Genomic DNA, 21,778 nt, shown 5'->3' with positions numbered 1-21,778 from the left:
CAAGGCATCTCAATGACAAGTTTACAACTCCACTCTTCACACCAAATACAAGGCATCTCAATGACAAGTTTACAACTCCACTCTTCACACCAAATACAAGGCATCTCAATGACAAGTTTACAACTCCACTGCTCACACCAAATACAAGGCATCTCAATGACAAGTTTACAACTCCACTCTTCACACCAAATACAAGGCATCTCAATGACAAGTTTACAACTCCACTCTTCACACCAAATACAAGGCATCTCAATGACAAGTTTACAACTCCACTGCTCACACCAAATACAAGGCATCTCAATGACAAGTTTACAACTCCACTGCTCACACCAAATACAAGGCATCTCAATGACAAGTTTACAACTCCACTCTTCACACCAAATACAAGGCATCTCAATGACAAGTTTACAACTCCACTGCTCACACCAAATACAAGGCATCTCAATGACAAGTTTACAACTCCACTGCTCACACCAAATACAAGGCATCTCAATGACAAGTTTACAACTCCACTGCTCACACCAAATACAAGGCATCTCAATGACAAGTTTACAACTCCACTCTTCACACCAAATACAAGGCATCTCAATGACAAGTTTACAACTCCACTGCTCACACCAAATACAAGGCATCTCAATGACAAGTTTACAACTCCACTCTTCACACCAAATACAAGGCATCTCAATGACAAGTTTACAACTCCACTCTTCACACCAAATACAAGGCATCTCAATGACAAGTTTACAACTCCACTCTTCACACCAAATACAAGGCATCTCAATGACAAGTTTACAACTCCACTCTTCACACCAAATACAAGGCATCTCAATGACAAGTTTACAACTCCACTGCTCACACCAAATACAAGGCATCTCAATGACAAGTTTACAACTCCACTCTTCACACCAAATACAAGGCATCTCAATGACAAGTTTACAACTCCACTGCTCACACCAAATACAAGGCATCTCAATGACAAGTTTACAACTCCACTGCTCACACCAAATACAAGGCATCTCAATGACAAGTTTACAACTCCACTGCTCACACCAAATACAAGGCATCTCAATGACAAGTTTACAACTCCACTCTTCACACCAAATACAAGGCATCTCAATGACAAGTTTACAACTCCACTGCTCACACCAAATACAAGGCATCTCAATGACAAGTTTACAACTCCACTCTTCACACCAAATACAAGGCATCTCAATGACAAGTTTACAACTCCACTCTTCACACCAAATACAAGGCATCTCAATGACAAGTTTACAACTCCACTCTTCACACCAAATACAAGGCATCTCAATGACAAGTTTACAACTCCACTCTTCACACCAAATACAAGGCATCTCAATGACAAGTTTACAACTCCACTGCTCACACCAAATACAAGGCATCTCAATGACAAGTTTACAACTCCACTCTTCACACCAAATACAAGGCATCTCAATGACAAGTTTACAACTCCACTGCTCACACCAAATACAAGGCATCTCAATGACAAGTTTACAACTCCACTGCTCACACCAAATACAAGGCATCTCAATGACAAGTTTACAACTCCACTGCTCACACCAAATACAAGGCATCTCAATGACAAGTTTACAACTCCACTGCTCACACCAAATACAAGGCATCTCAATGACAAGTTTACAACTCCACTCTTCACACCAAATACAAGGCATCTCAATGACAAGTTTACAACTCCACTCTTCACACCAAATACAAGGCATCTCAATGACAAGTTTACAACTCCACTCTTCACACCAAATACAAGGCATCTCAATGACAAGTTTACAACTCCACTCTTCACACCAAATACAAGGCATCTCAATGACAAGTTTACAACTCCACTGCTCACACCAAATACAAGGCATCTCAATGACAAGTTTACAACTCCACTCTTCACACCAAATACAAGGCATCTCAATGACAAGTTTACAACTCCACTCTTCACACCAAATACAAGGCATCTCAATGACAAGTTTACAACTCCACTCTTCACACCAAATACAAGGCATCTCAATGACAAGTTTACAACTCCACTCTTCACACCAAATACAAGGCATCTCAATGACAAGTTTACAACTCCACTCTTCACACCAAATACAAGGCATCTCAATGACAAGTTTACAACTCCACTGCTCACACCAAATACAAGGCATCTCAATGACAAGTTTACAACTCCACTCTTCACACCAAATACAAGGCATCTCAATGACAAGTTTACAACTCCACTCTTCACACCAAATACAAGGCATCTCAATGACAAGTTTACAACTCCACTGCTCACACCAAATACAAGGCATCTCAATGACAAGCTTACAACTCCACTGCTCACACCAAATACAAGGCATCTCAATGACAAGCTTACTCAAAAGGTTCTAAACTAAATTCTGAACCATACACCATGGTTGTTGTTGTTGTAGCAGCCGATCAATAGTGTGTAACACTGTGATAATATTGTGATTGACTTCAATAATAATTATAGCAAAATGTTTAATTAGAGACTCTAGGGTTCATGTATTAAGACCTGATTGATGGAGTAATCACAGCAGCGGGCAATTAAAACATGAAGTGATAAAATGACGACGTCTCCTTTAAAGTGGCCATTTTGGAATAACATTGAGGAAATGACCTGCGCTCTTATACATTTCAAAGTTTTGGCTTAATTGGTCTGCTCTTAAGACGTGTAAATAGTAACATCTTTTGAAATAAATGACTGTGCATGCTTTGTAAGTGTATTTGACTAATTGACTTCGTAATAAGTTAGTTCTCCCTAAATGGTCTGTCACTTTTCTGTCCAAAAGATCAACCTTCTTTTAATTGATCATCTTAAATAACTTATTTTTAGAGCGCCGGCCATTGAACAAAAAAAACTATAATCTAAGTCAGGCTTATGATTTAATTAAGAACATATTTGCCTGTTGAATAATAAATTAAGCTTTCATTACTTGTTTTTTTAATCACATACTAAATGCAAGTGACATGGAAGGTCTACCTGTTAATTATCCAGCTATGGTTTTCTATGGGTCATTGGTAATCTGAAGCATCAGCAGGTATTAATGGGTTTGATAACAGAGGCACAGTTGTTTTGAATACCTCCTGGCTAACATGCAATTCACTTATCACTCTCATGTGCTCGGGAACTCCGCTGAGAAATTACAATAGTTGCTTTTTCTAATTGGAGAATTTTAATGAGCACAGCCATCCATGTCATTGTTAAGTCCCCTTTCTCTTTCAACTCGGTTCGACCCGAACATTCCCCACTCTTTCAACATTCAAATCAACTAATACGACTCCCAGTTAAATGACTGCATGGAATTCAGGTTTAAACCCAGAATAAATATTAAATTCAGCTTTAAGACTTTTTAACCAACCTTGATTAAATCACAATGGACCAAATAACCCATGTTATGGATATGATTACAGTTAGTCCCCTATATTCCCATATTGACATAAACAGGTCCTTATGTCATTACATTTGACGTTTTAGTAGCAGACGCTCTTCTCTGTTCCCCTTGAGTACCCTACAGAGGATTACAGTTTGCCCACATTGACAAAAAGCAGTATAGATAAGTAGAGAAATAAAAACAGCTGTAAAAAAAAGAGAAAAAAAACACATTAGCGAGGCTATATACAGTAGAGAGGCTATATACAGTAGAGAGGCTATATACAGTAGAGAGGCTATATACAGTAGAGAGGCTATATACAGTAGAGATGCTATATACAGTAGAGAGGCTATATACAGTAGAGAGGCTATATACAGTAGAGAGGCTATATACAGTAGAGATGCTATATACAGTAGCGAGGCTATATACAGTAGAGAGGCTATATACAGTAACGAGGCTATATACAGTAGAGATGCTATATACAGTAGCGAGGCTATATACAGTAGCGAGGCTATATACAGTAGAGAGGCTATATACAGTAGAGATGCTATATACAGTAGAGAGGCTATATACAGTAGTGAGGCTATATACAGTAGCGAGGCTATATACAGTAGCGAGGCTATACACAGTAGAGGCTATATACAGTAGAGATGCTAAATACAGTAGAGATGCTATATACAGTAGCGAGGCTATATACAGTAGAGAGGTTATACACAGTAGAGAGGCTATATACAGTAGAGATGCTATATACAGTAGCGAGGCTATATACAGTAGAGAGGCTATATGCAGTAGAGAGGCTATATACAGTAATGAGGCTATATACAGTAGAGAGGCTATATACAGTAGAGAGGCTATATACAGGCAGTGGTTAGTCGGGCTGATTGAGGTAGTATGTACAGTACATGTAAGTATGGTTAAAGTGACTATGCGTATATGATCGACAGAGAGTAGCAGTAGCGTAAAAAAGAGGTTGGCGGGTGGGGGGTGGCGGGACACAATGCAGTTAGTCCGGGTAGCCAATGAGCAGGGGCACCGGTTAGTCGGGCTAGTTGAGGTAGTATGTACATGAGTGTATAGTTACAGTGACTATGCATATAAGAAAAACAGAGTAGCAGTAGCGTAAAAGAGGGGGTGGGAGGAGGCACATAATGCAAATAGTCCGGGTAGCCATTTGATTACCTGTTCAGGTGTCTTATGGCTTTGGCGTAAAGACTGTTGAGAAGCCTTTTGGTCCTAGACTTGGCGCTCCGGTACCACTTGCCATGCGGTTGTAGAGAGAACAGTCTATGACTGGGGTGGCTGGGGACTTGGACAATTTTTAGGGCCTTTCTCTGACACCTCCTGATGTAGAGGTCCTGGATGGCGGCAGCTTAGGCCCAGTGATGTACTGGGCCGTACGCACTACCGTCTGTAGTGCCGTGCGGTCGGAGGCCAAGCAGTTGCCGTACCAGGCAGTGATGCAACCAGTCAGGATGCTCTCAATGTTGCAGCTGTGGAACCTTTTGAGGATCTGAAGTCCCATGCAAAATCTTTTTAGTTTCCTGAGGGGGAATAGGCTCTGTCGTGCCCTCTTCATGACTGTCTTGGTGTGTTTCGACAATTAAGGGTTTGTTGGTGATGTGGACACCAAGGAACTTGAAGCTCTCAACCTGCTCCTCTACGAGAACGGGGGCGTGCTTGTTCCTCTGTTTCCTGTAGTCCACAATCATCTCCTTAGTCTTGGTTACGTTGAGGGATAGGTTGTTATTCTGGCACAATCGTTATTCTGTCTCGTCATTGTCGGTGATCAGGCCTACCACTGTTGTGTCGTCCACAAACTTAATGATGGTGTTGGAGTCGTGCCTGGCCACGCAGTCGTGGGTGAACAGGGAGTACAGGAGGGGACTGAGGGGCTCCAGTGTTGAGGATCAGTGTGGCAGATGTGTTGCTACCTACCCTCACCACCTGGGGGTGGCCCGTCAGGAAGTCCAGGATCCAGTTAAAGAGCGAGGTGTTTAGTCCCAGGATCCTTAGCTTAGTGATGAGCTTTGAGGGCACTATGGTGTTGAACGCTAAGATGTAGTCAATGAATAGCATTCTCACCTAGGTGTTTCTTTTGTCCAGGTGGGAAAGGGCACTGTGGAGTGCAATAGAGATTGCATTATCTGTGGATCTGTTTGGGGAGTATGCAAATTGGAGTGGGTCTAGGGTTTCTGGGATAATGGTGTTGATGTGAGCCATTACCAGCCTTTCATAGCACTTCATGGCTACGGACGTGAGTTCTACGGGTCGGTTGTCATTTAGGCAGGTTGCCCTTCTTGGGCACAGGGATTATGGTGTTCTGCTTGAAACATGTTGGTATTACCGACTCAATCAGGGACATGTTGAAAATGTCGGTGAAGACACCTGCCAGTTAGTCAGGACATGCCCGGAGCACACATCCTGGTAATCCGTCTGGCCCCGCAGCCTTGTGAATGTTGACCTGTTTAAAGGTCTTACTCACGTCGGCTATGGAGAGCGTGATCACACATTAGTCCGGAACAGCTGATGCTCTCATGCATGCCTCTGTGTTGCTTGCCTTGAAGTGAGCATAGAAGTGATTTAGTTCGTCTGGTAGGCTCTTGTCACTGGGCAGCTCGCGGCTGTGCTTCTCTTTGTAGTCTGTAAATGTTTGCAAGCCCTGCCACACAAGACGAGGGTCGGTGCCGGTGTAGTACGATTCAATCTTAGCTCTGTATTGACACTTTTCCTGTTTGATGGTTCGCCGGAGGGCATAGCAGGATTTTTTATGCGCTTCCGGGTTAGAGTCCCGCACATTGAAAGCGGAAGCTCTACCCTTTAGCTCAGTGCGAATGTTGCCTGAGCCTTAGGATTTATGATTACAGTTATTTTCCAATGTCCTCACATAGATTGGCATACAACAAATGTGTGAGTGTTGTGTGTTGTACAATGACCTTGTTCTCCATCCAATCCCCCCAGGACCTAGCACCACCTGTACGGAGGACTCCTGCTACAATCAGGGGGTGTGTCTCCAGCAGTGGGAGGGCTTCTCCTGCGACTGCACCATGACGTCCTATGGAGGCTCCTTCTGTAGCGACCGTGAGTACAACATCGCCGTGCTGGGTTGTGTGAAGGTTGTGTATGTTGTGTGAAGGTTGTGTGTAGGTTGTGTAAGTGTTGTGTTGTGTAGAGTGGTCTGGTTGTATTTAAGCAATAAGCCCCTAGGGGTTGTGGCATATGGCCAATACACCACGGCTAAGGGCTGTTCTTAGGCACAACGCAACACGGAATCAGCATTCAGGGCTCGAACTACCCAGTTTATAAATGGGTATAGACTACTTTCAGTTGCAGGTAATATACAGTATGTCATGCTTGGTTTGAAGTATCTTTTGGGTCTGTGTTTGATAGCTCTCTGGCGCCTCCCTAGTGGACACATTAAGATATGAACGCTTGTTAGTATGAGAGGCTCATTTGGAGTGAGTTAGCATTCTATCCATATCCCCCACAGGCTAAATTCATCTAGAACACGGCCAGAGAGATACGGTCCAAGGCTCATAGAGCAGTGGGTTTACTTTGTTAGCTTATTAAGGAGTTAAACTCAGATCCATATTGACCTCCTCTTATCTTGCCTGTGATGAGTTTGAGGGTAGAATAATTGGAGGAGAGGGGAAGAGAGGCACGCCGATGCCTATGCTCTCCTAGCTCAGCAAAGTGTCAGTGGGGCTATTAGTGAGTTTAATATCCAGATTTATTTTTAAAGATTGGAGAGATTGGTGTTTGTGGTGCTGAGGTCGGCTGAGATGCCCAGAAGCGGCCAACGAGAGTGGTGAACATGTGCGTGTGCATGTGTGTGTGTGTGTGTGTGTGTGTGTGTGTGTGTGTGTGTGTGTGTGTGTGTGTGTGGGTAGAGAGAGAGAGTAATCCCTCCAGCAGCCAGCCCCAAAGTCTCTACACATTTACCAATAACCATAATATCTCCTAGAGATCAAGCTCGTTCTATAGCAATTGCTACCACCTGACGTAGCACCCAGTAAAACCAATGTTTCTTACTGACTACAAAGTCTATTCACCATCCTCCTAACCAAGAGAATATCGACATTGACATTATCTTGCCTAATGGTATCCTCTATAGTGTAGAGCTAAAATGACCTAATCGGTGACTGAAGAGTGAGGACTAATACTGAGGGAGTCATTTATTTCTGATTAAACCAGTTCTACTGACTGTCTAATGGCAGACTTTCATCAATCAGCGGCTTCCAACAGAGACGCAGCACACTAGGTCACTGGACCTCTGCGCCTCGCTAATAGGCCCCTATCCCTTTGGTTTGCTGACCATTGCTTGTGCTGTTGCGGAAAATTCTCAACAATAATCAGCCACAATTAGGATAACTTTTGAAGGGCTAAGCAGGTTTTATTTTTCTTAACATTTGATTTTGAGATGTTTAAGTTTGATGTCTGAAAGGTCTTTTTCAGGTCGGCTCAGACACCTTCATATATTATAATATATATTAAACTGAGAGTGCTATTGGCTGCTGGCTAGGTCTCACTTCTCTCCTCTCCTCCGACCATATACTAATAAGCTTGACTATCTGCATGGTTGTGTTGTGTGCTGCTGTTGTGTTCCTGTCTGTTTCTTCCATAGCGTTCTAAAAAGCCGAAGAGACTTCCTTTACCGCCGCCTTTGAGCAGAGACAAAAACCTCTCCTTTACCGTTCTTTCACTGCAATATATTTGTTCTCAGTGACATTCAAGTTCCTATTCTGTCTTGTTATCTGATTTGAAGACGTCTATCCTTCAGCTTTCTTGGCTTGTGTAACATTGATTTGAAGACGTAATGTGTCACTTTTCAAGGAATTTTCCTTTCTCCACCAATGCAAGGTAGGACTGTGTACGAGTGGAGACCCTGACGTTCTCCACCTCTTTGTGCCTATGCATACCATTGTGAATCTGAAAATAGTGACTGTTTAGAAGTGTACTGTAACTACTCTGAACCAGTGTGCGGTTTACAATGTACTCTCAATAGTTCATGATTCTTCTCCTGCATTCGCCCTAGGCTATAGAGTGGCTAAACGTCATGTATCATTGTATGTGTTCTCGAATGACTTCCCAGCCATTGGTTTGAAAAGAAAAGCATTTTCACTGATAACATGTGTTATGCTTTAGAAAAGAGCAGGTGTTGAGCATTTGAATAACTTTCAAGGTTTCTTTATATTCAATGTGCCTTTATATTTAAGGTGCCTTTATATTAAATTTGCCTTTATGTTTAAGGTGCCTTTATATTTAAGGTGCCTTTATATTAAATTTGCCTTTATGTTTAAGGTGCCTTTATATTTAAGGTGCCTTTATATTTAAGGTGCCTTTATATTAAATGTGCCTTTATGTTTAAGGTGCCTTTATGTTAAATTTGCCTTTTGGTGCCTTTATATTCAATGTGCCTTTATATTTAAGGTGCCTTTATATTCAATGTGCCTTTATATTTAAGGTGCCTTTATATTCAATTTGCCTTTATATTTAAGGTGCCTTTATATTTAAGGTGCCTTTATGTTTAAGGTGCCTTTATATTCAAGAGGGCCTTTATGTTTAATGTTAAGGTGCCTTTATATTAAAGGTGCCTTAATGTTTAAGGTGCCTTTATATTTACTTTAAACAAGCATGCGTACACACACACACACACACACACACACACACACACACACACACACACACACACACACACACACACACACACACACAAATCCTTTCCTCAAACAGTGTGGTACTATATATTTGGTCTCTTGCTCTGCCACTAGAGTGTGTTTAGTATTCTGCACGCTCGTTGAAATGTACCTGAGAATAAAATGAATCTCATAAGCACAGCTACACATGTGACTGCAGTCTTGATCACATACACAGTCAGAGATGAGCAATTATGTTATCTGCCCCTCCAACACAGTGACATACTGAGACAGGCAAACACTCACTCACACGCCTGCTCAGACACACACCGTGACCCCTCACTGCTCACCCTCCACACGCATCCACCCACCACCCCTAAAAAGAGATATGAAAATCAATAGAATTCTCCTCAAAGAAGCTTAAAGAATGGAAGGATTTCAGCCCTTTTTTAAAATTCCAGTCTTAAATTAACATATTGATTCTCCCTGGCCTGCTCTTTGTGGTCCTCCGTCCAGGCCCCCTTGTTGGCTGTAAAGAGGAGTGAGGCCTTAGAACTGTGGAAGCCAGTGTGTGTGTGTGTGTGTGTGTGTGTGTGTGTGTGTGTGTGTGTGTGTGTGTGTGTGTGTGTGTGTGTGTGTGTGTGTGTGTGTGTGTGTGTGTGTGTGTGTGTGTGTGTGTGTGACTTCCACCCGGCGTGTTTTATCACTATAGCCAGATGGCCACAAAGGAGATGAGCCTCGCTCACATGAAAGGGGTGAGCAAGACACGCACAAAAACACTCACACATGTTTTGGTTGGTAGAGAGACCGATTAACAGCTAGATGTATCCAGTTGTTTCCGACTCCTTACTTTGGGCAGGAGAGGCTTCTTTTCTAAAGTATCTTTACATTTCAAGAGTGCACTCAATTATAATCCTACGCTAGCCTGGATGTCAACTAGCGTTGTTGCTCCACTCACCGATTATGAACACAGATGAGGCATATGGATTTACTAGAAAACTGCCGGGAGAGACTGTTGTTGTCGGCTATTTACCACACAATATTTGACAGTGATGTTTATGATAATATTTCCCACAAACCACTAAATTACCACAGAAACAAGACGCCTGGACAAAAACACGGCTCGACATTTCAATGTCCTCATTAATCCAATCATCTTTATTGCATGATAAGCTCTACGGAGGCTGAAGCCGTTGCTGGCATGGGATTGGTCACATTCTATCTGAAGGTAAGTCTCTTTGAAGATTCACACACCTTTGTTCCCTGGTGGACATAACATGGTGTGACATGTGGAGGCTGTGGGCGATAAATGGGAAGTGCCCAGGTTAGCTGTTCTAAGGGCTGTTCTGACGCCTGTTGTTGAGGCCCAAGCCCTCCGGCAGTTCTTCTAATGCATAGGAGATGTGATATTTTCAGTGCTTTGGTCACACACTTCTAGCATTAGGCATTCTCCTCACAGACTCAGATACTTTTACACTCTACGTGCTCTGCTCGTTTGAGTCTGACTACAGAGTTACTCAGTTTTGGGGCTAAGACAGTTGGGAAAGGATTTATGGAAGTTATATTTGAATAAATGGCAAAAGATAATTGTTTTATACTATATATGAGACAACTCACATACAATCCAGACTGGAGACTACTGCTCTGTCTCTCGCATGTTTTCCTCTTGTATCTATCTGCATGATTTATGAGAGCTTCCTCATAACAGGAACAATGGAAGACCATTGGAGACTTTAGAGAGAAGGATTGATTGACAGCTATCTGTCTGAACCAAAGACAGAGAACCACCTGTTTACTTCTCTTCATTTGTTTGTTGAAAACACATATTTTTCCACCAGTTTTTCCTAGTGTTCCATCCTATGAACTCAACTGAGAATGAAACAAAGGCACACCACAGAGGATATTTGGAGACATGTCCTTTTGGAGAGGCTCTCTGTTTTTTTGTGTAGAGTGGTATTGTTGCCAGTGACCCACTCTGTGACGGGTTCACTATGTTGAGCTGGAAAGGCTGGCGAAGGTGGACGTCTGATATCTCTGTTGGATGAGTGTGTGGGAAGGAGAGAAACAAAGGAAACTGGGTATCGCACGCGTACATACACATTCTGTGTGAAAGTCTTTGTTATTCCGAGCCAGTGTCGGGTGCACTGGTCCATTTTTCTGCATAGTGTATAAATGGAGCACTTGGTATTCCACAGTATTCCTCAGTAACTAAGTCAGAATGCACCGCTGTGGAAGTGCATGCAATGTGTGGCTTAGGTTTCAGCGTTCTGTGCGCATGGGTGTGCGTGTGTGTGTGTGTGTGTGTGTGTGTGTGTGTGTGTGTGTGTGTGTGTGTGTGTGTGTGTGTGTGTGTGTGTGTGTGTGTGTGTGTGTGTGTGTGTGTGCGTGTGTGTGTGTGTGTGTGTGTGTGTGTGTGTGTGTGTGTGCGCGGTTGCGCGTGTGTGTACATGTCTATGCCACATCGTGCTAACCTGATGCTGCGTCTGCTCATGTCGTCCTTCACATGTTTTTCTCCATGGTTCTCAGAGAGTGTACACTGTGTTTGTAAGAAATGACACGTCCGGCCTTGTTAGTCACTGGAGTTAAGAGGATCCCTTTGTTTTGCAGCTGCCCAATGATTTGATTGCTCCTTTTTCTGTTCTATTCAGCGAAAGTCTGAGCAGAGAATACTCTGTGTGTGTCTTCAGTTGCATGGTGCGTTGTTCGAATATAGCCGGCTGCTGGTGCTTCGTGCCATCTAACACATAGGGCATGCTTGTCGGTCAGCAACACAGCAGTTCTCAGACACACTCTTCTCCCCTCCCTCCCTCCCTCCCTCCCTCCCTCCCTCCCTCCCTCCCTCCCTCCCTCCCTCCCTCCCTCCCTCCCTCCCTCCCTCCCTCCCTCCCTCCCTCCTTCCTTCCTTCCTTCCCTCCTTCCTTCCTTCCTTCCCTCCCTCCCTCCCTCTTCTCTCTCCTCCATCTCTCCCTCCTATCTCTCTCTCCTTCATCTCTCGCTCCCTCCTTCTCTCTCCTCCATCCCCCCCTCCATCTCCCCCTCCCTCCTCTCTCTCCTCCATCTCCCTCCCTCCTACTCTCTCCCTCCCTCCCTCCCTCCTCTCTCTCCTTCATCTCTCCCTCTTCTTCTTCTATGGTATCATCAAAGACTGTATGTAGATAGCTAAAACTGCTTCTCCAATAGAAATCCCAGATCACACTTGTAGGCAATGTCACGGCAATGTTGGCTAGCTAAGCTCACATGTCCTCCATCTGGTCTAACGGTCGCACTGAACTGCGTTGTTTTTGACATCAATGAAAAGGTGTCAGTTTGTCACTTTCACGAGGTTGGAGTAATAACAAGTTCAACTGCTTAAGACATGGGCTCCAATCTAGGTTGCGTCTTTAGATTTCGAAAAAATGAACAACTAAGGAAGAATTTTTCACTTCTCTAATTGACATCTCAAACCGCGGTCTGGTCTGCTTGGTCTGTTTCGCAAGCGTTCCCAGAAGCCTTTGCGATGTTGCGCCTTTGGGTTTAGAAACTCTGTGGTATTATCATGGTAAGCCTGCTGTTGCAGAAGATTGTTAGGGAGAGTGGAGTCGTGATGTAGTTTGCAATGCGGTAAGGGTATAGGCCCAGAGTCAGTCCTGTCAATCCGTCAGTCAGTCCATGTTCTAGCTAGGCTAATATTGTAGGCTTTATGGTCTATAGGAAATAGATTGGTAGTACCAGCCCTTTAACAGCCATAACTCTCACCAACCAGCAGCAGCAGCATCATTCTCTCGAACTCTCAGCAGTCTTGATCAGAGCTGATTATTGAGATGCATGTAGCATCACGCCTCGCTGACAGGAATCGTTGACTGATCATCACTGGGTCTCAGCCCCCTCTACCAAACTGGGACGTCTCTGAAAGTGGCCAATCTGCTCCTGAGAAGACTGAAATGAAAGAGAGATTAATTTGAGGGGTCAGATGTCTCTTCTCTCTGTAATTTGAACGTCGAGCCTGAACCTTGGCAGCCGTACTCTGTTCAACACAACTTTAACATGGAAAACACAGCCTGGAAACTCTCTGGCTCCAGAGCATATAACGAGATAATAGTCTTGCCTGTGTCCATCTTACCCTTGAAAAACACTAAAGTAAATGCTGAAGACATTAGTAGACAGGGTCGTGAGAGCAGAAAAAAAATGTCCCCCCAGAACCCCTGATCTGATAAAGAAAAGAAATCCTCCTCACCAGAACTACACCACTGCTTGACGAACATCTCATTCCAAAACCATGGGCATTAATACGGAGTTGGTCCTCCCTTTGCTGCTATAACAGCCTCCACTCTTCTGGGAAGGCTTTCCACTAGATGTTGGAACATTGCTGCTATAACAGCCTCCACTCTTCTGGGAAGGCTTTCCACTAGATGTTGGAACATTGCTGCTATAACAGCCTCCACTCTTCTGGGAAGGCTTTCCACTAGATGTTGGAACATTGCTGCTATAACAGCCTCCACTCTTCTGGGAAGGCTTTCCACTAGATGTTGGAACATTGCTGCTATAACAGCCTCCACTCTTCTGGGAAGGCTTTCCACTAGATGTTGGAACATTGCTGCGGGGACTTGCTTCCATTCAGCTGCAAGAGCATTAGGTTGGCTGGTAGCCTAGTGGTTAGAGCGTTGAGCCAGTAACCGGAAAGGTTGTTATATTGAATCCCCGAGCTGACAAGGTAAAAATATGTTGTTCTACCCCTGAACAAGGCAGTTAACACACTGTTCCTAGGCCGTCATTGTAAATAAGAATTTGTTCTTTACTGACTTGCCTAGTTACATAAAGGTTAAATAAAACATTTGTGAGGTTGGGCGATTAAGCCTGCCTCGCAGTCGGCATTCCAATTCATCCAAAAGGTGTTTGATGGGATTGTGGTCAGGGCTCTGTGCAGGCCAGTCAAGTTTGTCCACACCAATCTCGACAAACCATTTCTGTATGGACCTCACTCTGTGCACGGGGGAATTCTCGTGCTGAAACAGGAAAGGGCCTGTTAATATTGTTGCCACAAAGTATAACTGTTGCCTCAAGGTTGGAAGCACAGAATCATCTATAATGTCATTGTATACTGAAGCATTAACATTTCCCTTCACTGGAACTAAGCTGCCTAGCCCAAACCATGAGAAACAGCCCCAGATCATTATTCTTCCTCCACCAAACTTTACAGTTGGTACTATGTATTGGGGCAGGTAGCGTTGTTCTGGCATCCGCCAAACCCAGATTTGACTGCCAGATGGTGAAGCGTTTCCACTGCTCTAGAGTCCAATGGAGGCGAGCTTTACACCACTCCAGCCGACTCTTGGCATTGTGTGTGGTGATCTTAGGCTTGTGTGCGGCTGCTCGGCCATAGAAACCCATTTCATGAAGCTCCAAAAAAACAGTTATTTTGCTGATGTTGCTTCCTGAGTCATTTTGGAAGTCAATAGTGAGTGTTGCAACTGAGGACAGACAATTTTTACGTGGTATGCTCTTCAGCACTCGCCGGTCCCGTTCTGTGAGCTTGTGTGGCCCACACTTTGCGGCTGAGCCGTTGTTGTTCCTAGACTTTTCCACTTCACAATAACATCACTTTGACTTGACTGGGGACAGCTCTAGCAGCGCAGACATTTGATGAACTGACTTGTTGGAAAGGTGGCATCCTATGATGGTGCCACGTTGAAAGTCACTGAGGTCTTCAGTAAGGCCATTCTACTGCTGATGTCTGTTACATGGCTGTCTGGTCGATTTCATACACCTGTCAGCAACGGGTGTGGCTGAAATAGCCGAATCCACTAATTTCAAGGGGTGTCCACATACTTTTGTATATATAGTGTACCTGAAGGGACCTTAGAAGAATGTCTCTCTCTCTCTCTCTCTCTCTCTCTCTCTCTCTCTCTCTCTCTCTCTCTCTCTCTCTCTCTCTCTCTCTCTCTCTCTCTCTCTCTCTCTCTCTCTCTCTCTCTCTCTCTCTCTCTCTCTCCTCTCCTCTCCTCTCCTCTCCTCTCCTCTCCTCTCCTCTCCTCTCCTGTTCCCCTCATCATCTCATTGTTGGTGTTGTTTATATTCCCTCCGCCACCGCTCACGCCTCTTCCGCTGCATTCGTAAGACGGGGGCCCTGGGAGAGACGGCTCCCACCCGAGCAATTAACGAGTGTCTCATTAGGCGAGAAATGCAGTGTGAACCGCTCATAAACCCGTGGCTGTAGTTCATACAGGACCGTAAATACAACTAATGCAGCTCCTTTACTGGGTGAAAATCCTCTGGAACAAGAAAAAAATACAAGGATGGGGATCACTATCTGCTCCGTCCCAGACACCGGGGGACTGGAGGGATGAAAGGGGGAAAGTAGATGATGTTGGAGCATATGGTAGAGAGCCAACTCTGGCCTCCCAAAGTGAGAGGGAAGGAAAAACCTTGGTGGACTGGCGGCTGTATTTTGTGGTTCTCAGGAGATAGTGGCAGGGGAATGGGATGTCATCACATATGCATTTAGAAGGGTTGTTCAAATAACATAACTGTGGTAAGAAAATCTTATTTTCCACATGTAACAATTGTGTTCTGAATGTATTTGATTGGAGTCAATCTCTACTGTACATTCCATTTCATCGTCACGACCTACAGCGTGGAATTCAGACCCAGTCTCACCACCAACCTTTTCCGTCCCCCTGTATTGGCCTACTTCACTGGTCGGAGTCGTTTTCCTCTCTTAGAACCTGAGACATCAATAAAAAGCTAGAATGCTTTGTCGCCATTTGGAGACATATGTACTTGTCCGTGAGGCAGTTTACCTGAGGTATGGCTTTGGTAGGTTAGCGTAGCTAGCATCTGGCCAATTGTGTCCTCAGGGTGAACAACTGAACAACGCTCGACTCCAATCAAAAGAGACTGTATGGCTTTGTGGCAGAACGGATTGGTGGCGTTTTCCAGGTCGTCATAGCATAATTACTAAACTGATTGCTTCTTCACCATGACACATATTAAAGGGCAATTAATGCCGGAGGTAATTGCTTCGAGACCCACTCCCTCCACTTGCTAGCGTTATCAAAGGCCTAGCGTCTCGTTTCACATTGAAGAGGAGAGGAAGGGAGGGAAGAGGGAGACGGGTGAAAGCAATTATTTATCGGAGCACTTGGATCACGTGTTATATTAGTCAATTGTGTTTGTTGACGGTTTGTAAATCACAGCTTCAAACGTCTGATTAGTTAGAGTGCCAAATCTGACTGGCTGTTGCGACACGTTGTCTGAATACACACATGCACACACACACACACAGACATACACACAGTCCTTTACGTGGCTCAGGATGGGGTAGCCTTTTTTCATCATGCGTTTTTCACCTTAAGTTCAACCTGAGCATTAGATGGGGAATCACTTATTGTTAAAGTCCTAGTTGTTTCAACCACTCAAGGCTTCTCATTTCTTCAATTCCCAGCATTTGGGAGTTTGTCCTGATTCAAAGTTGCTTGCCACTGCATTATAACAAATACAAAATAATATGGTTATTACATTTGAATAAATACCGTCTCTGATCAACTCTTACAACCAAAATGACAAACATGGCTGTTGCTGTGATCAGTTTTCTTTAGCGGAGTGAGCTCCAGGGTAACGCGTTACTTGCCCCAGTAGGAAACAGAAAGCACCAGTACTTTTAATGTATGGTACTGTGTCACTTGGCAATGGAAACAGACATCATTTGCGGCTTTCCTATACAATGCATAGGTCAACATCACCTTTTGCTACTATCCAAACCTAGGGCAGAGTGTGTCAGAGACCTTCCTTTGTGTGTAGGAGTTCCTCAGCAAGAGGTTGTTGATTATGGATGAATTGAAGGAGGGATGGAAGGAGGTCAGAGGTCTAGGGCGTCCCTGACGGCAGTATCTTTAGGTTGCCCAGCAACGGGCCTTTCAGGAAGAAATTATCTCTCCTCCTTTTTCCCTCTTTTCCTGTTTATCGCTTCAAGCATTTTGTGATCCCCTCTCCCCCCTCCTTCCCTCCCACACACCAATCAACACATACATGCACACGGCATAACATTTACTCACACACACACAGGTGCAGACGGTTACTGTGATTGATAATGATGACTCCACACCATGACGTCCTGTTAGTGCCGTGGGCCGCAGAACACACTTCTTTACAAATAGAAATGCATCTCCTCCCCAAAAACACGACTGACATTGAATTGCCGCTTCTTAACAGGATTGGCCTCATTTGGAATTGAAGGCAGTCAATTTAGGAAGTAAAATTAAATTGCAATTCAGTTATATAAAAAATTGCATTTATTTTCAATGGCTTCTCAATAAACTGAAAAGTAGAAGCAATTTTTTAAAGGTTTTTTATATTTCAGAATTCGAATTAAGTCCAACCCTGCTTCTTAATGCCTAGTATATTTCTGTAATGCGTTGTGGTGCTTTCATGACAAGAATATTAAGTAACTATACTGTACGTTCCAACCACAAACACACACGGATGTACAGCACAGTAACTCTTCATTGAAAAACTATAAAATGGTGGTAGCTAATGTTCTTTACTTCTCCCCTCAATGTTCGTGGCTTCTTGTCCAACATAGAGGGCCCTCTTTGTCAAGGGCAGCTTTTGCCATAGATTGATTCATAGCTCTTTAACACATCGGATATCACTGGTCCATGTCTGGCTCAAAGGAACACTTGGCTATCCGTGGCTGTTGTTCCTTCTCCGATGGTTTCTTTTCCTGTACATGATGGCAATGACAAGTGTGATCTCCCCAGATGACTAAATGGACCCAGTGTGGTGCCTAGGTGATTAAGCCAATGGCCCCTCAGCAGCCACCACTGACACACACACACACACACACACACACACACACACACACACACACACACACACACACACACACACACAACATACAAATACTGAGACAGACAGACACAGACAGCCTGGGGTATGTTTCAGGCATCATTGAATGGATGACTGTTTCTCTGTGGTGGTCTGTGTCCGTGGTGTTGGTCTCTCCTCAGTCTTTTAGCCTCAGTGATCTGGACCCAGAATGGACCCAGACATGCAGAGACCGAGAGTCATTAAGGAGGCTGTTAATCTCTCGCCTGCTGCTCGACATAAACACACACACACACGCACTCACACACTCACACTCACACACACTCACACACACATTGGCACCAAACATAAGCTGCCTCAGCTCATAGTCAAACACTCCCTCCCACACACACACACACACACACACACACACACACACACACACTCACACTCACCCCTCGACGTCTGCAGCCAGTCAGCCAGCCAAGAGTAACCCTCATCAGAACAATACTGATCTGCTGAAGTAAACCGACGACTCATACGAATGGATACAGTACATTGGCAAGGTGGTTGATACGGTGTGTGTGTTATGCAAGCACGAGAGAGCGTTTGTCAGTGGAGCCACTGGCAGCCTGAAATAATGACCTTTGCGGTAGGGGAGTATGGACTGGGACTCTGAGCCTAGAATATTAGTAGACATTATTATTTTAATATTGAATATGAATATTGTCACCCTCCCCGTAGCCCACACCTTCTTTTTGCTCTCTATTTCTCTCATCCGAACCCACATACCAGAATGTCACTGTCGATATCAGAGCCAAACACAAGCATCTTATACAGATCATCAGGTTGGACACCCTCACCTCTCTCCTCTCCATTGGCCTTGCTTCGTTCCTTCCATCCATGCTTGAGTGTGTATGTATCCCTGCCCGTGCGCTCATGATCTGGATCAAGGGACACACCACCACCTCTCCCCCACCCCTCCCTGAAAAACCCCAGTCCCGCTTTATCACTAAATCTGTAATGGAATTTGTAAGGTGTAAAAAATCTGGCATTCTAAAGCGGGGCTGAATAAGGAATGGCTAGTGAGATCATAAATAATTGGAGGCCAACGTGAACGACAAATCATTGATCTCCACAGGTCTTCCTAATATACAATGCGCCGTGTTTAACAGCACAGACCCAGCTCGTGACGTTTTAATACATTTCTCTCTCTTTCCGTCTCTCTTTTTTACGACGTTTGCAGTTATTACGATCCGTCCGGGGAGCCTCGGCTGAGACTGAGAAGAATCCTATTGATATTTTGCTCCTTTTCGCGAGCAGCGGGACAACAGGCTTATTTACTGGGGATGATTTGCCCACAGCTGTAAACTCTAACCTTCAACTGGAAAAGAGCTGGAGCTCCCGGTCTGTTTTCGCTAAGGCCCTTTTCACTCGCCCGGATTTAATTGAATGAAGCGAAGTCCTAATGTGTGTGTGCCTGCCTGTGTGTGTGTTTGTGTGTGTGTGTGTGTGTGTGCTCTAGTTATTACAGTGGTGCACTCTGAGTCTTTTACTGCTTTTACCGTTCATTTACATTGCTCTAATTTGTAGTCTCAACCAGAAAAAAAAAAAAACTTATTTCAAAGTGGGAAATTTAGTCTGACTGTGGGAATAAACCCAGCTCTCTCTTCTTTCAATATAAGATTCCTGGCCCGGTCAGAATGGTTCCATGCATTGAGGTTTAATGCTGATATGTCATGGCTCTAAATCCTAGGTTCCTACACTATCATGAGCTGAACATTCATCTGATTTATACTTTCTTAGGAATTCCAAATCAATACCCAGCTCATGCTGGGAACTCCAACGAGGCATTATATCAAACAGATCAATGCTCTTTTCTCAGACCATCCACTTTATTTCTTCTGAACTCTCCTTATTCTATTGAGATCACTCTGAGAATACATCATCCCTTTACAACGGTACAACGCCCAGTTATTAACATCAATTCACCCAGCCCAATGGCATAACATTCACAAATGAAACAATATTGATTTGTGTCCGCAGCATTCCAATATGTCCCATTGTTTTTACAGTGGGGAAATCAGACGTATTGAACCCCTTGATTGAAACACTTCTTTGAGGTGTGAATTGCAATCCAAGATGGTTCCTTGGAATACGTAAATAGCGATGGAACCCTGTTCGAAGCGCTATCAGGGACAGAGGATGAAAACACTGAATGATCTCGTTGGAGTACCTATGGACTAGTCCAGTGGTTACCAACTCTGGTCCTCCAGTACACCCAACAGCACACAATTTGTTGTAGCCCCAGACAAAAACACCTGATTCAACTCAGTGAGGGCCTGATGACTAGTTGAATCTGGTGTGTTTGTCTAAACCACTATGGACGTGTGTTGCAGTCATTCTTATTGAATGATCTCCCTCTTTCCCGCCATACCATCTATGGTTCTCTCTTGCTTCTGCAGTTCTCCTACTCTCTCTCTCTCTCTCTCTTTCCCATCTCGCTCTCTCTGTCTCTCTCTCATTCTTTCTCTCTCATTCTCTCTCTCTCTTTCCCATCTCTCTCTCTCTCTCTCTCTCTCATTCTTTCTCTCTCATTCTCTCTCTCTCATTCTCTCTTTCTCTCTCTATCTTTGTCTCTCTCTCTTTCTCTCTTTCTCTCTCTCATTCTCTCTTTCTCTCTCTTTCTCTCTCTCTCATTCTTTGTCTCTCTCTCTCTCTCTCTTTCTCTCTCCCTCTGTCTCTCTCTCTCTCTCTCTCTTTCTCTCGCTCTCTGTCTCTCTCTCTCTGTTTCGCTCTCTCTGTAACTGTGATGTGGACTTGTGTAATTAGTTTGATGATATGCTTTGCTGACTGCATTATGCAGATTTGGGATGGACAGGTGTTATTCTCAGTAGGCGGCCCAGTTAGTATCCATAGTAACGTGCTGTGTATCAGTTATGTATGGTTCTGTACAACAGAAGTACAAAGACGTACAAGTTACAGACTGCTCCTTTTGATGCTCTTGGAACGCTGTAATATAGCACGGCTGTGTCTATCGCTCTGTCTCTCTCTACCTCTCTACCTCTCTCTCTGTCTCTCCATCTCTATCTCTCCTCTCTCTCTACCCCTCTCTCTCTCTCTACCTCTCTCTCGCTACCTCTCTCTCTCTCTCTCTCCAATTCAATATGCTTTATTGGCATGACTTAACAATGTACATATTGGCAAAGCTTATTTGGATATTTACAATATAAAAATAAATAATAATGAGAATCAAATTGTCAATGGGACAACCTCTCTCTCTCTCTCTGTCTCTCCATCTCTCTCTATCTATCTCCCCATCTCTCTCTCAGTCTCCCCATCTCTCTCTCTCTCTGTCTCCTCTCTCTCGGTCTCTCCATCTCTCTCTCTCTACCTCTCTCTGTCTGTCTCTCTGTCTAGCATCTCTTCACTTCTTAATATATCACAGATACTCCAGCTGCAGCATAATGTAGACTCCACCAGTAGATTTTCATTCCCAGCAGGCATCATCCTTTGGTAACACACCTCATAGTGAATCAGTCTCTCCAATTTCCGTAATAACGATGAGAAAATAACTGACGATGAATGTTATTCATCAACACAAACACTGAGTGTACAAAACATTATGAACATAGACTGACCAGGTGAATCCAGGTGAAAGCTGTGATCCCTTATTGTTTTCACCTGTTAAATCCACTTCAATCAGTGTAGATGAAGGGGAGGAGACGGGTTAAAGAGGGAAAAAAAATATTTAAAATATTGAAGTGCCTTTGAACGCGGTATGGCCCTAGATGCCAGGAGCACAGGTTTGTGTCAAGAACTGCAACGCTGCTGGGTTTCACACTCAACAGCTTTCTGTGTGTATCAAGAATGGTCCACCACCCAAAGGACATCCAGCCAACTTGACACAACTGTGGGAAGCATTGGAGTCAACATGGACCAGCATCCCTGTGGAAGGCTGTTGACCCC

General features: G+C 44.1%; 1 protein-coding gene across 1 annotated transcript in view; it reads left to right on the top strand.

Moving 5' to 3' along the window:
• The window catches only part of LOC139379056 (neurexin-2-like), a 929,896-nt gene that overhangs the window by 480,676 nt on the left and 427,442 nt on the right, over positions 1-21,778 (top strand). The window contains exon 16 of the mRNA XM_071121799.1: positions 6,354-6,473. Coding sequence (XP_070977900.1) covers positions 6,354-6,473 — 120 coding nt within the window. The remainder of the gene's footprint in view (positions 1-6,353; positions 6,474-21,778) is intronic.

Source organism: Oncorhynchus clarkii, chromosome 21 (genome assembly GCF_045791955.1).
Source record: "Oncorhynchus clarkii lewisi isolate Uvic-CL-2024 chromosome 21, UVic_Ocla_1.0, whole genome shotgun sequence".
Lineage (NCBI taxonomy): Eukaryota > Metazoa > Chordata > Actinopteri > Salmoniformes > Salmonidae > Oncorhynchus > Oncorhynchus clarkii.
The sequence above is the reverse complement of the archived record's forward strand: the minus strand, read 5'-3'. Positions and strand labels throughout refer to the sequence as shown.